The sequence below is a fragment of the Abramis brama genome (genome assembly GCF_963993115.1).
Source record: "Abramis brama genome assembly, chromosome: 4".
Classification (NCBI taxonomy): Eukaryota; Metazoa; Chordata; class Actinopteri; order Cypriniformes; family Leuciscidae; genus Abramis; species Abramis brama.
The window spans coordinates 48,749,386-48,767,638 of NC_139966.1; the positions used below are offsets into that span (position 1 = coordinate 48,749,386).

The 18,253-nt window shown below is 35.2% G+C and overlaps 1 protein-coding gene across 1 annotated transcript in view; it reads left to right on the plus strand.

Moving 5' to 3' along the window:
- Positions 1–647: 647 nt before the first annotated feature.
- LOC311082214 (scavenger receptor cysteine-rich type 1 protein M130-like) overlaps positions 648–18,253 on the plus strand; it is a gene marked incomplete at both ends in the record, with an annotated part of 28,007 nt that continues 10,401 nt past the window's right edge. Inside the window, 20 exons of the mRNA XM_084112948.1 lie at positions 648–699; positions 2,404–2,700; positions 2,846–2,923; positions 3,088–3,279; positions 3,486–3,695; positions 3,794–3,877; positions 4,497–4,556; positions 4,728–4,784; positions 4,908–4,973; positions 5,076–5,135; positions 5,244–5,285; positions 14,155–14,469; positions 15,178–15,492; positions 15,591–15,674; positions 15,751–16,068; positions 16,466–16,762; positions 16,876–16,953; positions 17,127–17,441; positions 17,545–17,754; positions 17,853–17,936. Of these exons, the coding sequence (XP_083969074.1) occupies positions 648–699; positions 2,404–2,700; positions 2,846–2,923; positions 3,088–3,279; positions 3,486–3,695; positions 3,794–3,877; positions 4,497–4,556; positions 4,728–4,784; positions 4,908–4,973; positions 5,076–5,135; positions 5,244–5,285; positions 14,155–14,469; positions 15,178–15,492; positions 15,591–15,674; positions 15,751–16,068; positions 16,466–16,762; positions 16,876–16,953; positions 17,127–17,441; positions 17,545–17,754; positions 17,853–17,936 (3,214 nt within the window). The remainder of the gene's footprint in view (positions 700–2,403; positions 2,701–2,845; positions 2,924–3,087; positions 3,280–3,485; positions 3,696–3,793; positions 3,878–4,496; positions 4,557–4,727; positions 4,785–4,907; positions 4,974–5,075; positions 5,136–5,243; positions 5,286–14,154; positions 14,470–15,177; positions 15,493–15,590; positions 15,675–15,750; positions 16,069–16,465; positions 16,763–16,875; positions 16,954–17,126; positions 17,442–17,544; positions 17,755–17,852; positions 17,937–18,253) is intronic.

An 18,253-nucleotide genomic window follows, 5' to 3' on the forward strand; every position in this document is an offset into this window, starting at 1 on the left:
TTGGCTTGTTGTTTGGTGATTGTAGAGTCTTCTGTCTCTGTCTCTCTTGAACCTTTCACTTCTGAGTTGATCAAGAAGAGTGTATGATCAGTGAAGATGGAGAGCTATCTAACACTCATTTTTTGTCATCTGTGATCAGACTCGCCACAGCTGGTACGTACACACACACACAAGATCATTATGAGTTAATGTTGTAGTGATGGACTCTGTGTTAGTTGTGAAATGGCCATAAGTACCACTTTTGTATGTTATATTTGAATTAATATAAATGTTAATTTACTTCTTTCATGGATTCTCTGTTCATCTGTTTTGCTGACTTGAAGTCTGTTGTTGTTTGTCTTCTCACTGTGCATTATATATTCAGTAAATCATTCTGTATCTTGTCTGCAGGAAATGTGAGGCTGGTGGGTGGGAATAATTCCTGTGCTGGTAGAGTGGAGGTTTATTATAGAGGAGAGTGGGGAACAGTGTGTCATGATTATTGGAGTTTGACAAACACTGCAGTGGTGTGTAGAGAGCTGGACTGTGGCAATACTTCAAATACAATGCTTGCTGCTCACTTTGGACCAGGATCAGGACAAATCTGGATGGATAATGTGAGATGTAGTGGATCAGAGTCCTCAATATTCAATTGCTTACAATCAGAAATGGGTGAACATGACTGTGAGCATAGTGAAGATGTTGGAGTAATCTGTTCAGGTAGGTTGATTTTCTGTCTAGATTTCATCATCAAATGTATTTGATGTATTTATTCTATTAAAAATATGTACTAGATTTTAAAATTAATGTTCAAAGTTCATAAATAGTGGAAACCAACAAGTGTTATAACACAGTTTAACTGATTAGAACCGATCGGCTCAATTTTATATCAATCATACTGTACATGACCACTATCTTGATGTGACAGTAGAAGCTGCAAGACTGCGTAAAAATATAAAAAATCTACATGACAGGGACAAATTTTGTTTTGTTTTATGTATTGATCAGGTTAATGCATGTTTAATGAGAGTGCATGTATAATCTGAATCAGCAAACTCTCTTGTTTAATTTCATGTGCAAAATTTACTCTAAATGTTGAACACTTTCACCTTTATGTTAAAAATAATTAACATATTTTATGTTTATGTTAATAAACCAGAAATTGAAAAATAAATTCATGTACAATATTAAAACTGATGTTAGTATTACAGCTCACCAAATCCAGGAGTCAATAGCGGTGTAACAATACACTGATGTGACGATTCAGCTTGATACACAATACTGAATACTGAATCTAATACTTTAAACAAAGCCAAAATGGACTAAATATTTAACAAAAAGTACTGCAAGATGCTAAATTCGGTATAACATCATGAATTAACTTGAATATGCTTACTTGGTCCTTCTCCCCTATTCAATAGCAACGGTGACACCAGTAAAATCTTAGAAATATTTATATTCTTCATCTCTGTTCCAGACTGCAATTTAAATATTGTAAATATTAAATATTGTATTTTATTAAATAATGTATTTATTTTTTAATTGATTAATAATAATTAATAAACATGCTAGATCAAATGTGTGAACTTCTGGGTTAATCATATTTGATGCTACATTAAATAAATCTAAACTTTGATTTTGGGTGAACTATACTGTTGCTGTGTGTACAACACATTGTCGCTATGGATGTTAAATGTTGTTTTTGTATTGTGATAGATTGTGACACAATATATTGTTACACCCCTAATAGTCAACCACCTAGGGTGCCAAATGAAGGACCAGAACTGACACAAATGTTACTCTAGACTGAAACAACAGCACTCTTTGTTCTTGACATTACTCTAAATAGTTTACAATAAGTTGAAGATTTTAAAATAGCTTTTAATTTGTAGCAAGTTTAATTCTGCCGCAAAAAAATCTTTCACTTACGAAACATTATAAGCAAAACACTCCATGGTCTCCCTTACGAAAAAGTAATATATTCAAGTGTGCTATTAGAACTTAAAATAAGAAAATATACTTCCTGTCTACTTTGAATGTACTTCTCAGAAAAATACTTAAATATATCATTTCAAATATTTAAAGGAATAATGTAAAGCTGGTAATTTTTGCTAAATAAACACCAGGAAAATCAGGAGTGGATGGATCATATTTAACAACAAAGTCCATCTTACTGTATGATGGTCTGATAGACAGCGCTGCCATGGATGCCGCTATTTTTTAAATATTTTTTTATTGACCAAGCAGAATCAAGAAGTAAATAAGTTTCATAGTATATTATAAACATATAATTCAGTATCTTTTTCAGATGCTACCAGTGCTAGCAGTGTGCATTATCCTTGTTTTAACCAGTTATTTTGGTGATATTTTAGGTTTAGCACAACTTAAACTCCAATATTTTAATGCACATCCCTTTCCATCTAGAGTTTAAAGAGATCAGGTTAACTGAGGGCTGTGAAGGGAATGTGGAGGTTTTCTACAATGGATCCTGGGGTAATGTGTGTTACAACAAGATGGACAGAGACACAGCGAGTCTGATCTGTCAAGAGCTGAACTGTGGAAGATCTGGCAGTGAACCCAATTATTCAGAGGGACTGAAGTCTCATAATTGGCTTGATAAACTTAAATGTCGACGTCATGATTCCACTCTATGGCAGTGTCCATCTTCACCCTGGGGACAGAATGACTGTGATAATGAAGTGGCCAAGATCACCTGCTCAGGTAAGATAATATTTAACTTATTTAAGATAGTTGGAAAACATCATGTTTGTTAATAATAAAATAATAAATAAAATAATTAATTAATAATGTTTATTAATCATTTTTCTATTCAGCATTTAATTAAATTTTAACGTTTTAATTTTAGAGGAGCAGACTCGTGAATCTCCTCGGAGTCGTCTGACATGTTCTACCTCAGAATCTCCTCACCAGAGACAGTGTTCAAGTAAGATATTTATAAGGATGTATTTTCATTATTCACAGAATTATTAATATCTGAGCACTTGAACACTAAATCCACATTCCACATTCATATTTGTCACAACTATAAATAGTTATCAAATGCATTGTAAATGCTGCTGGTCAGTGATGTTTCTCTGTGTGATTTAGATCATGTTCCTCTCAGACTGAGGGGAGGTTTGTTCCGGTGCTCTGGGAGGCTGGAGGTGTATCATAACGCTGTGTGGGGTTCAGTCTGTGCTGATCTGTGGGACATCAGCGATGCTCAGGTGGTCTGCAGGCAGCTGGGTTGTGGAGCAGCACTGAGGGCTGATGGGAATTCAGTCTTTGGTGCTGGTGAAGGTGTTGTGTGGCTGAACAGAGTCGAGTGCAGAGGGAATGAGATTCACCTGTAGGACTGTCCTCTCTCCCTGAAGAACCACACTGACTGCTCCCACAAAGAGCACGCTGGACTCACATGTGCAGGTCAGAGCAATAGTAGTCGTTTTAATGCTAATAAAATGTGTGTATTTGTTGGATTTTTAATCTGTCTGTGTCTGTTTTGTCAGATTTGACAGATTTGTCAGTGTCCACTACTCCTGCCACAACAACATCAGCTTCTCCTCCAGTTTCTCAGACAGTGCGCTCAACATCAGTCACTCCTCCACAAACTCCTCCAGTGTCTCTCTCTGTGCTTGTGGTTGTACTGGGAGTTTTGCTCTTACTGCTCTTAGTGCCACTGCTTATACTGATTCAGCAGAACAGAGTGATGAGGAGAGGTAGGAGAGATCCAGAGACTGTCATATTGGGTGTTATTCAGTGTGTGATCAGTCATGTGTTGTGAACTGACAGCAGGTTTGTCTGTCTACACTCACAGCTCTCTCTAAGAGGAGACACAGGACGACGACTGAGGCCGTTTATGAGGAGATTCATCACAGACACAATCACTTCACTCAGAGAGGTGAGACATGAGCCGTGAAACTTATTTAATTAAAGGTATAGCGGAGGATTTTTTTTACTTCCGGCTGGATACCCTATACTATTGGTCCTCCTAATTGTCAATCATTCTGGTGAATCAATCAAACTTTTCAAAAAGTGGAGAGGGCGGGACTTATCTAAAATTCGGAAAGATCCTCCGCTATACCTTTAATATGATTAATAAGAGAGTCTGTCAGACACTTGATGTTCATCTATTATTAGTCCTGTTAAACCTCCGGCTTTAAACCAGAGAATTCCTCACAGAAAACCACAGAGCTGCAGGTGTGTGTGTGTGTGTGTGTGTGTGTGAGTGAGTGTGTGTTTCTTCCTGTATGTATTTTTAGAGGGTAATAAGGAGTGGTTCATATGTTTGTATGTGTGTGTGTGTGTATTTTGTCTCTTCCTGTGTGTATTTCTGGAAGGCAGTGAGGAATGGGTTCATGTGAGGATACATGTGTGTTTGCTAATAGGCCTAACAAAAAACAAACAGAAAAAAAAACATGGGATTTCTGCCTCTAATGTTTTTTGATCCAATGGAAAAGAGGATTCAGTCTGTTTGTGATGATGAACATGTTCCTGACTGTTTTTCTCTCCTTTAACAGGAAGTCTCGTCTCTGAAGAACTGCATTCTGGGTATGAAGATGCTGATGAGCTTCTCTCAGGTTAGACAGCAGAAGCGCATATTCATTCCACTCAAAATATTTTTCATTGAATTCAACCTAACTAAATAAATGTAATTAACAAATTCTATTAAATATTTGACCAATAACTCTTTAAATACTATTTAAATTCTGCTGTTTGTCTATATATTAACATTATTTTCTCCTTTTTAGCAAAAGATGTCAAGACTGTATATTATGATGATGTCACCAACAACAGTGGCCTGAAAGGTCAGGACCTTTTTAATTGATCACATGATTTATTACCAGATGATTAATAACTTAATGGTCTCATAACCTGCAACAAGAACATATTTTGGCTTTTGTATCCAAACATATTCTGTGTTGATGCAGAAGAGATGAAGGAAATCACACCGGGATACTATGATGATGTCATCACTGATGGACTGAAACCAGATCGTGAGTCAGGTGTCTTTCTGTTATTCTATATAGTTTTAAATAACAATATTAAAGTATTTTGAAGAAAAGTGTGTTTTAAATATAATATTGTTTACTTTGTAGAAGACACACCTGAGAGCTATGATGATGTCATCACCAATGGACAGAACTCTATTAAAAAAGGTGTTTTTACTATTTTAACAATATTTTACATAATATTCATCTAATCAAGCTTGTTACTGAAAGTCTTAAAGTTATATATTTTGGCTTCTATGTTCATGTGTGCAACAGAGGATTATGATGATGTCATCATTATTAGACAGAGCGCTCAAGGTGAGTTGCACTACATATCAACCTTTACATATACGTTTGCATGAGTATTACACGATTTCTGTGTAATCAAAGTAAGGGAAAATTATCCATTAAATGAGAAAGTGTTTTATGAACTAGTGTGACATTTTTATGTCATTAATGTTGATCAGAGGGAGTTCAGGAGGAGTATGATGATGTGATGAGTGTCACTGAAGATATGAGAAACCTGTTACATAAGTTATTGTAACATTTCTGTTCTCAGTATATTCTAACACTTTATTTTTATATTTTCCATGTTTATAGACTGACATTTAACTTTTTTATTTAAAAATAATGTTAAATAGTTTAAGATTTTGTTTTTAATAACAGATTATGATGATGTGGGGGAGGAGTCAACCAAAGGGGGAGGGGCCATATGACTGAATGGCCACACCCACTGCCTCGGTTCAAGACAAGACAAACATTCAAGAGTCAAGAGTGATATTTCTGTGTGAAATCTCAGATTTGATGATATTGGAAAATGTTCTGTAATGAAACTTTGCTTACTGCTTTTATGACATTTTAGTTGTATTGGATTTTGGCCTATTGTTTTATATCAATAAAAATAAAACAAATATATATAAATAATATATAGGTATTACAGTTTTTCTGAATTGCTAAAACACTAAACCCCATTCTCTGAACCAAATTCTCAATAGTCTAAACCAATTTGTCGCATAAATCACCCTTTCTGTAAGACATTAAACAAGTTCAGGTAGTTAAAACACTGTTTGCAAATCTCATGCACTCTTTTTTCAAAACTCTAAACACATTCTCACTCACTAAAACACATTTGCACTGTGATGCACTTACGTTTCAAAATGCTAAACACAGGTAGATGAAAGTTAAACACAACTGTAACACAGTTGTCATCATTTACACACGACTCAAAATTGTTCACACTTATTTCTAATGATGTGACCAAACCAACTGTACATAATACAAGTCAGTTCAGAGTCCCAAAATTTACTCAAAATGTTGCACTGAATGTTGATACCAACAATGGATGGAAACAATATAAGAGGGAGAGAAGGATGAGGATGAGTAAGAGGAGGTGAACAAGCAGGACGAGGACGAGGAAGAGCAAGGTGTGGAGAATGTTGTCAAGGCTGGATCTGTATGACGAGTGGATAGTGCCACGGATAACCTACCGAAGTCGACAGTCGTGTACTTTTACGTGACAGAAGGGGTATGCCGTATCACAGACGCGTGACACCAACTTGTGACTCCAACGTCGCGCCACAGCACACCGCATCACAGACGCGTGACACCAACGTGTGACTCCAACGTCGCACCACAATAAATTAATATCTATTTTTCTTATCTTTCCTTTGTTATCTTTCTAATCAATCATTCTTTTCTTGTGTACTGATGACATTGAAAATATCATTGATACAAAGTTTGTATTGTATACAAAGTTGTGTATGTCATTAATGTCATCTCTGAATGGTTTACGAACATAATATTTTTTAAAAAAATAATTCACTCACTTTCTACTGGATATGAGGACTATGCAAATTATACACCATCAAAGTCACAACTTTTTGCACAATTATTAACAACAATTTTAAAGTTGAACAGATAAATTAATTTATTGTAATCTATAAACATAATATTCTGGAATGTGTCATTCTGAGTTTTTACTTTTGAAGTTGGTAATAATTTTAATTAACACAGTTGACCATAATGGGCGAATACACAATATGAAACTATTCACGATATTGTTTTCAGGAGAAGGTGACAAGAAAATATTTTAATAGCCTATTATTTTCAAGAAATCAACAATTAAAAAATATAAGACAGGGAAATAGTCTTTTAGTCACAAAATGCAAAACAATGTAGGTTCATGTTGTTGTCCTTTGTTGTAACAAAAAAAACAACAACTATATTTTGACAATAAATTGATAAAACATAAGAAACTAAGCATATTTTCTCAGAATACATTGTTCTCCACGTCATTAAATGTTGAAGAAAATGAATGACTTAAAGAGAATTAAGGCGAGATCAATAGAAAACAAGGCAAAAAGAAAAAAAACATGTGCATGGGCTAGTAAAAAAGAATTCCTTTGATGTTCAAAATATGTAAAAAAAAAATTTTACACACTAATGTAACAGCCAATATATTTACACTACCGGTTTTTGAAGATAAAATTTTTAAATGTTTTTAAAACAAGTCTCTTCTGCTCACCAAGGCTTCATTTATTTGATTCAAAATACAGAAAAACTGTGATATTGTGAAATATTTTTACAATTTAAACTGTTTCACAATTTATAATTAATACAATTTTATACAAACGCTGAGTTTCGGTTAAGTTAGGATGAGATGCGCTCCAGTTCACGTGCAATGCAAGTGACCGCGCGGGCGCCTCCATGTCATGATTATATTGTCTGCTATTTGCTTCTTATTTATTAAATCCAGGCAATTGGTTGATGACAAATTGCTTAAAATTAAAGGGATAGTTCACTTTGAAATTAAATTTTGGTATGTTTTAGCTTACCTCAAGGGCATCCAAGATGTAGGTGTCTTTTTTTCCGCAGTAGTTTCAATTTTGATATTTTTAGGTCAAACCGTTCTTGTCTGTCAGTCAAATAATGCAGGTCTATGGTCACCACCTCAAAGAGCATGCACAGAGTCCAAATTAAAACAATTCCCCGTCGTCCAAATTAAACAATTCCCCATCGTAAGTACACATTGATGGCCTAAGACACGAAACGAGCGGTTTGTGTGAGAAAACGAACAGTATTTATATCGTTGTTACCTCTTGAACACAGCCGCGTCCAGTGATCTGAAGGCGCGGGCGGGTATAGATATATACACTAGATGTCGCCTTGGCTACGGTTTCGTTCCAATGAATTTTCCTCCCATAGAAAACCATTATAAGAATGCTTAATGTGGCTTAATGCAGATTAGAATGTCCCCTTATTATGTCGAAATACCGACTTATTATGTCTAAATAACAGATATTATATCGAAATACCGACTTATTATGTCTAAATAACAGATATGATGTCGAAAATAATGACTTATGTCGAAATGTTGAAATAAGGACTTAATGAAAACATGTTAAAAAACTTTTACACACTAACGTAACAGCCAATATAGTTAGGCTACATCGGTTTTTGAACGGTAAGATTTTTCTTTAAGTCTCTTCTGCTCATCAAGGCTTCATTTATTTGATTCAAAATACAGCAAAAACAATAATATTGTGAAATATTTATTCAATTTAAACTGTTTCACAATTTATAATTTATACAATTTAAACTTTTCTATTTTAATATATTTTAAAATGCAATTTATTTCTGTGCTGGCAAATTTCAGATAGTTACTGTTGTTTTGAACTTTCTATTAATCAAATAATGTAAAAACAAAATTGTACACAATTGTTTTTAACATTGATAATAATCATAAATGTTTCTTGAGCATAAAATCATCATATTACAATGATTCCTGAAGGATCATGTGACATTAAAGACTGGAGTAATGATGCTGAAAATTCAGCTTTGATCGCAGGAATAAATTACATTTTAAAATATATTCAAATAGAAAACAGTTATTTTAAGTTGTATAAATAGCCTATTTCACAATATTACTGTTTAAAATATCTTACCGTTCAAAAACTTTTGACTGTAGCCTAGTGTATCAAACATTGAATAAACTTAGTTATTAAGCACCAGTGGCCCTTTTTGAGAAATGAATTTACTAATTAGTCTACTGTAGGCTAAAAGCAATAGCCTATAACAAGTACATCTACTAATGTAAACTTTGAAATGTTTAAAGGCGAAATACATGGGGAAGACGTGTCAGGCGTCTTCTCCAACAAGGACAGTCTCCCCGGAAATGAACATTTCTTAGAATTAATAAACAATTAACACTGAGTGTTCACAGCACAAACAGGTTAATTGATTGTAATATTAATTTTACTACATTAAATTAATTATATTAACTGATCCAAATATTCATAATAAATTATAACAAGTTATTAATGATTATTAATATTTCTTAGAGCTAATTTGCTACACATTACATAGCCTACATTAAGACAAGGTAAACTTATAAATATATTCCATCTTTTCTTTTCTTCTTATCTAATCATATGCAAGAGAGTAAACTAGTTACCTCTGAGTAGTAAATAGTATAGTTACCTCAACATGAAAGTAACATATGATCCTTTTTTATTACTTTTATTTATTATAATTTTCATTATTATCTATTATATTTATTATACCTATTACTTATTGAACACACATGAAAAGAAACATTAACAGCATTTTTTATTGATTCTCAAAACAATACACAAGTAACAAATAACAACAGAATACAAAAAAACAAAACAAATATAAATTATACAAATTATGAGAATTACATGACACCGAAAAAGGAAAAGAATTGCAAACAGCTAATGTTTTAAGGCTTTTTTGTTCTCAGAAAAGTTAATTGAGAAGAGGTATTTTTAAAGATCTTTCATAAAAAGAAGAAAGAAAGGTTTAGCATTTAGATATTTACATTTATGAATGTGGAATTTAGCGGGTAACACAATCAGATTAATTACATAATTGACCTTTTTTAGATTGATTATAATCAACAAAGCATATACCAAATCCTTCCGATACAACACACAATTCATTATAAATTTAATTACTAATATATACTAAAACATTTTCTTGATTGGTAAAAAGAAAAGAAAGAAAAGAGAAACATCAACACTTTTTTTCAACAGATATAGGCCTTACACTGTAAAAAAAATGAATAATGAGTCTTGTAATTTTCATTAAAAAAATTGAGGTGATCCTTAAAAATATTATGTATATTTTATTAAGAAAATTGTGGTTCAGTGTTTTATTGAAAATATTGAGAACATTTTACTAATAACACCAAGAGATGCATTTTCCTATTTTTTTTAAGGAAACATACACAATTTTAAGGCTTGAATTGAGGAACTGATAAACCTCATAAAATTAAGGAAAAGGGGCTACCTATTTATTTTAAGAGAATTAGCTCATTTATGTGTTTTTATTTAGAGACACCATTGTTTGTTCCCAGCATGCTTTGCACATGGCTGGAAATGGAGAGTAAATCTTGAAATTAAGTGTTATTTCATGTGTTTTTGAGTAAAGGGAAACATCTGTTAATGTTTAATGTTCAGGTATGTTTGACATTTGAAAGAGTTTCTATTATGTTAAAGTTTTGATCGTTACCATTGTGCAGAAGAGTAGGGCTTATGGTTAGGTTGTGAATAATTGCATTTTTTTAAATATTCTGAAGCATATTGTTATATACATGTAGCAATAACTCTGCTAATGATAGTGCAGTAACAAGTTTGATTTTGTAATGTCCTAGCAGCATACAGTCTTTTTATAAAACAATACATCTCAAAGTAAAATATTAACAGGTCATATCCATTCACTTGACTTCACACAATTTTGAGAATAAAAAATGCTTCAAATAAAAAAGCACATTTCACTAAAAAATTGTAATTCATTATGTCATAGACTAAATAAATTAGGGCATTTTACATGATTTATTCAGGTAGATTCCATGAAATGGAATGGAATTCCAATGATATCAAGCTTTAACTACTCAAAAATATTATGTGTAATATTGTTACCATAATTTTTTTAAGTAAATAGCAGTAACATTTTTTACAGTGTAGCAACTGCATTATTCCAGTAAGCGGTCACTGGTGGTTAAGTAGCAATGTCCTGATGGAATAGTGTACGGACTGATCTATTATTATTTTTATTGAGTGAAGCAAAACACAATTTGCCAACAGGAGTATTGACCAAACTCAGAGAGACCGAGCACCTCTCAATGTACAAGAACACCTGATGGGATTGAACCCATCAAACATGAACAGCATCAAGATGTCGGTATAGTTGGATGTGACGCCAAGTTCGCTTCGACGCGTTCAGAGCATGGTTCACTGACATGGTTCAGAGTCGTTGTGGACGCGCCCGGTATAAACACGGCGAGTTTCTGTGCAATTAATGGATACATTGTACTTCAGTCGTGGTCAGGATTGAGTTGGCACCTGTATTAATTAAATTGTTGATACGCTAAATCAACTAAGTAGGCTACTGTAGCTGCAGGAATCTCGGGAAAAGTCCAGACGGAACGGGGGAACGGAGCGGGTGCGATAAATGTTAAATAAATGAGTTAAATAAATAAATGGATGTTGCTGTTCAACATTTAGGCTATTACAATAAAATCACTGACCAGCACAAAGTGAACGTATAACTTGATGTTCTGTTGTTGTAGGGGGAGACATTAACAGTTAAAAAGTAATCCAACTAATGTTTTATTTTTTCCATAAAAAAAAAGAAAAGAAAAATTTCCCCTTTCTTTTATGGCTTTATTTGACAGTTTCATTTCATTTTTAATAAACACTTACCTTTAGAAACGATTCTTATTATGAGACCCTGCTGAAAATACAACAAATAAGCTTATCACTCTCACTACAGTAGGCTATCTTATATTTACATCATTGTCATTCTGTGTACTATACTGTATTAGTGCAATAGCCTATTTCATAAAGGCAGACAAAGAGTAAAATTAATGTGATATGAAATGAACTAGGGTGAAGTCAGCAAAAGCGGGACATCAGCTAAAATGGGACAAAATAAGCTTTTTGTGTAGTGCTCTTTATATAATAATTTGCGATTTGGTGGGTGGTCTCTTTTGTTACTGTCCCAATTTACCTTAAATTGTTAGATACAATGGGAAGTGGGACATCCTATAAAATAAAAGATAATACATTGCTTAATGTTAAAAGTTGTTTTGTTTTACAGAAAATGTCACAAAAACGAAAAAAAACATGTGAGTCAAACAAGAGAGGTAAAGCCTATCAGTGGAGTGAAGAAATAATGAAAGGGTCAACAGGGTAAAGGCCCGTTCACACCAAGCAAATAGATAACTAATGTTAACTATATTTGCGTCCACACCAATGAACGACAACCTTTTTTCTCAGATCATCTGAGAAGGAACTAGAAAACATGTTAAAGGGTCTTTTGCAGAGATTTGCAAAAAAACAAAAACAAAAACAAAACAAAAAAAAAACTTTTGAATATGCCAAAGCTAATGGAATGAAATTGTTTTCTGAAAACAAAACCAAAGCTTTTTACTGAAAGGTCAAAGGTTATTACTGGTTCCAAAATGTTTTAAAAAGGAGCCTAGAGCTGTGCATGAAACATCATCAACACAATCCGTTATAGAGTTGAATGTTTTAATAAAGTTATTGTTTTACATTTTGAAAAATTTCTATTAAAAAAGAATTTGTACAATATCCTGTTGCAAGCAATTGTATTATCCAATCACAAACTAAATTAAATTGTGTGTCCAAAATTTAGGCTACCTGAAGACTATAGAATAAAAATGGGTTCTTCTCATTTTTGAGTCTTTGTATATCTTAAAAAAAAAACATATTCCTTCAAACAACCATAGCTGGAGATTCAAGAGACCTTGAGCATTTGTTTAAAACATTAACAGTGTGGGTAGAATAAATTTATTTGAATTTAATACACAGTTCACCAAAAAAGTGTCCCAATTTTGCTGACTTCACTCTATCTAATAAATTAAAATTGATGCTATAAACAAAGTAGCTGTAAACAAAGTAATTTGCATTTTCTGCCAATAAAAATGTAGGCTATGAGAAGCTCTAACAGGGAACAGACTCTTTTCTGCTTCTCTTTATAATAAGTGTTTTGCTGCCATCTGCTGGATCAATTATGCATTGCAATAATAAATACATAACAGCTACAAATGTGTTGAATATAATGCCAAATGAATATATGTGGAAAAGAAAACAATGTTTATATACAAATGTGGTCTGAAACTTGTCTGTTTCTTAACACAACTATTCCAGTTTATTTAATAATTTATTAACATACTGTTAATTGTGCTCTTGGTTAGAACATAATAACAGTATAGTTAAATACACTTGATATTATACACATTTGTTCCAAAAATGACTTTAAAATGTTCAGTTTAATATGATTTATATATTTATAACAAAGATCAAGTATTTTTGTGTGTGAAATAAAGTGTCAGTAAGTGAGTAGTCAGTCATCAGTCAGTCTTGTATGTTGTGTGTGCAGAGACAGGCTTTGATGCTGAATATAACCTACAGTGTTTCTCTATCAATCTCCTTTAAGTTTAGAGTGACTTTCTCTCCACGCTGACATATGACTGACACGAGTCTGTCCTCAGTGAAGTGTCTCTTCACACTGGAGGAGGAGTCCCGCTCATCAGCGCTCACACTTTATTGATATATATGGAGAAAATAAAAATGCTGCTGTGTGATTTGTCAGTGATTGTGTTTGATGATTTCCTCTGTTGTGTCTAATAAGGTAACAGTGAGTGTCATTGGCAGCTGTGAGAGTCTCTCTCTCTTTAGGGGACTGACAGGAGCCAGTTTCTTCAGTGTGTGTGAGGGAGCAGAGGAGAAACAGAGTCAAACAAACAGTGTGACGAGCAGAAGAAGATGGAGGGATTTCTGACACTCGTTTTACTCTCCTCTATATTCACTATAACCACATCTGGTAAGTACAAAATAGATTTTAAAGTTGTAAAATTGAACATTTTTAAATAAGTAGTTTGTTTATGATGGCATTAGACCACTACAAACTGAATAAAAGACTTTGTAATATCTAGAAACTAAGATCTTGACACTAGATCATTAATTATCAATTACATTTTATAAATGATTTGAGCTTTTACAGGAAATCAATTTGTTATACACTCATGCCCAGCTTTAGTTGTCCAGTTAGACATATATATATTTCTATTTACCAACTTATTACATCTTATGTTTCTTGACTTTGCATGATTCGATCCCTTTCTCTCTTTCATGTACAGATTTCGAGACTGTGAGGTTAGTTGATGGTAACAGTCCCTGTGCTGGTAGAGTGGAGGTTCATCATAATGGTCAGTGGGGAACAGTGTGTCATAGGAACTGGGATAAGACTGATGCTGCAGTGGTGTGTAGTGAGATAGGATGTGGAGAGGCTCTAGAGGCTGTGAGTCGTGCTCGCTTTGGACAAGGATCAGGACCAATCTGGATGGATAATGTGGGCTGTAGTGGATCAGAGTTAACACTGAAGAACTGTAGATCAAGAGGATGGGGTGTTCATGGCTGTCGTCATCAACATGATGCTGGAGTCAGATGCTCAGGTGAGCGGCTCCATACATTACACTGTTAATACATCACTGATCAGAGTTTCATTGATAAACATCTTATAAGCAATTTAATGTAATTTAATGTAATTGTTATCAGAGCAAATCATAAGCAGCTAGTTGATGAAAAGTATATCTTATTGTCTTAACACCTAAATTGTATCTATTTATAAAATCTATTATTAATGAAATGACTATTGTTTTATGTCCATATCATAATCATTGTGACAGATGGTCTTCTCTTTTGTGTAAATATATTCAGAAACAATAAACTACGGAAGGTCAAGACTTGTGGACGGGTCTCACCTGTGTTCTGGGAGAGTGGAGATGTATTTTGGAGGACGATGGAGCACAGTGTGTGACGCTGCCTTTGACCAGCAGGATGCAGAGGTTGTGTGTAGAGAGCTGGACTGTGGGGCTCCTGTACAGGTGCTGGGAGAAGATGCTTTTGGCAAAGGAAAGGGTCAGATTGGATCAAAAGAGATTCAGTGCAGAGGAAATGAAACACACATTCGACGCTGTCCATCATCAACCTCACATAATATAAACTGCACCCATGACAATGACGTGGGACTGATATGTTCTGGTAAAATGTCAATGTTCAGCCTTTCAATAGAGAAATCAAATTGTTAACTAAAACTTAATTATTTGATTGGTTTCTTCTTGGTTTGATCAGTTTCAGTAAACTCTGTGTTCTTTGTCCAGGTTACACTGAACTCAGACTGGTCAACGGTTCTGACGTCTGTTCTGGTCGAGTTGAGCGTCAGTACTTCAGTAAATGGGGAACAGTGTGTGATGCATGCTGGGATATGAGAGCTGCCAGTGTCCTCTGTAGACAGCTGAATTGTGGGATTGCTGTGTCTGTTGTGGGATCAGACTGGTTTGGAGAGGGAAGTGGTGAAATCTGGGCTGATGTGTTTGATTGTGACGGGAATGAAACAAAACTCTCAGAATGTTCCGTCTCTTCATGGAGTCGAGCTGAATGTTCTCATGGGCGAGATGTTGGAGTCGTCTGCTCTGGTGAGCAAATTCACACTGTGATAAAGTCATTGGTTTCAGATTAAAATGTTGTATACATTTTTGATAAATACTGAATTACAAATAAATATTCTCTCCAGGGAGTGAAGCTCATCTGGGGAACTGCAGCTCTCCACAAACTCTCAACTGCAGCTTCACACAACAGCTGTCAATCACCTGCCTTGGTGAGAACAACAACATCTGGGCAGATTCTTCAGTTGTTAGTGATCAATAATGTGTTTTTCTCTCTCTGAATATCAGGTTGCGGGTCCATCAGGCTGGTGGGTTCTGGGGGAGACTGTGCAGGGAGGCTGGAGGTTTTTCACAGCGGCTCATGGGGGACAGTGTGTGATGACTCCTGGGATATTAAAGATGCCCATGTGGTGTGCAGACAGCTGCAGTGTGGAGTGGCCCTCAGTAACCAGCAGGTACCAGCCTGGTTTGGTCCTGGTTCTGGACCCATATGGCTGGATGAGGTGGAGTGTGAGGGGAATGAGACGTCCCTGTGGAACTGCTCTTCTCCAGGCTGGGGGAAACATGACTGTCAACACAAGGAGGATGTAGGAGTCGTGTGCTCAGGTAATCAGTAAAGTAATGTGATCTATTTTTAAATATATAATTTAAAATGTTTAAAGGAATAATGTACAGGTGGTAATTTTTGCAAAATAAACACCAGGATAATCAGGAGTGGATGGATCATATTTAACAACAAAGTCCATCTTATTGTATCGATGGTCTGATAGACAGCGCTGCCATGGATGCCGCTACTTTTTAAATATTTTTTTATTGACCAAGCAGAATCAAGTTGTAAATAAGTTTCATAGTATATTATAAAAATATAATTAAGTATCTTTTTCAGATGCTATCAGTGCTAGCAGTGTGCATTAGCCTTGTATTTACCAGTTATTTTGGTGATATTTTAGGTTTAGCACAACCTAAATTCCAATATTTTTAATGCACATCCCTTTCCATCTAGAGTTTAAAGAGATCAGGTTAACTGAGGGCTGTGAAGGGAATGTGGAGGTTTTCTACAATGGATCCTGGGGTAATGTGTGTTACAACCAGATGAACAGAGACACAGCGAGTCTGATCTGTCAAGAGCTGAACTGTGGAAGATCTGGCAGTGAACCCGATTATTCAGAGGGACTGAAGTCTCATAATTGGCTTGATAATCTTAAATGTCGCCGTCATGATTCCACTCTATGGCAGTGTCCATCTTCACCCTGGGGACAGAATGACTGTGATAATGAAGTGGCCAAAATCTCCTGCTCAGGTAAGAAGATAATGAACTGATTTAAGATAGTTTGACATGATCATGTTTGGATAAATATTATTTATGATGCCTAATATTCTGATTAGTGATGTTTTGAAACTTTAATATTTCAGAGAAGGAAAATCATGAGTCTCCTCAGAGTCGTCTGACATGTTCAAACTCTTCATCTCCTCACCAGAGACAGTGTTCAAGTAAGTTTATCATAAGCTTATATTTCTTTTTTTCTTATATATATTTTTTTGTACAGTAAATACATTTTTATTCCACATTCAAAATTAATCACAGCTTTAAAGGCCTCCAGCTTTAGTGTGTTTTGTTGTAAATGTGTTGAAGCTGGTCAGTGATGTTGCTGTGTGTGATTTAGATCATGTTCCTCTCAGACTGAGTGGAGGTTTGGGCCGGTGCTCTGGGAGGCTGGAGGTGTATCATAACGCTGTGTGGGGTTCAGTCTGTGCTGATCTGTGGGACATCAGCGATGCTCAGGTGGTCTGCAGGCAGCTGGGTTGTGGAGCAGCACTGAGGGCTGATGGGAATTCAGTCTTTGGTGCTGGTGAAGGTGTTGTGTGGCTGAACAGAGTCGAGTGCAGAGGGAATGAGATTCACCTGTGGGACTGTCCTCTCTCCCTGAAGAACCACACTGACTGCTCCCACAAAGAGCACGCTGGACTCACCTGTGCAAGTCAGAGCAAAACACTGACCAATATTAGTCATTTTCACATCATTTTAGTGCTACTAACTGTGTATTTGCATGATTTTTAATCTGTCTGTGTCTGTTTTGTCAGATTTGACAGATTTGTCAGTGTCCATTACTCCTGCCACAACAACATCAGCTTCTCCTCCAGTTTCTCAGACAGTGCGCTCAACATCAGTCACTCCTCCACAAACTCCTCCAGTGTCTCTCTCTGTGCTTGTGGTTGTACTGGGAGTTTTGCTCTTACTGCTCTTAGTGCCACTGCTTATACTGATTCAGCAGAACAGAGTGATGAGGAGAGGTAGGAGAGATCCAGAGACTGTCATATTGTGTGTTATTCAGTGTGTGATCAGTCATGTGTTGTGAACTGACAGCAGGTTTGTCTGTCTACACTCACAGCTCTCTCTAAGAGGAGACACAGGACGACGACTGAGGCCGTTTATGAGGAGATTCATCACAGACACAATCACTTCACTCAGAGAGGTGAGACATGAGCCGTGAAACTTATTTAATATTATTAATAAGTGAGTCTGTCAGACACTTGATGTTCATCTATTATTAGTCCTGTTAAACCTCCGGCTTTAAACCAGAGAATTCCTCACAGAAAACCACAGAGCTGCAGGTGCATGTTTATGTGTGTGTGTGTGTGTGTGTGTGTCAGTGAGTGTCTCTTCCTTTATGTATTTTTAGAGGGTAATAAGGAGGAGTTCATATGTTTGTATGTGTGTGTGTGTGTGTGTGTGTGTGTTTGTCTCTTCCTGTGTGTATTTCTGGAAGGCAGTGAGGAATGGGTTCATGTG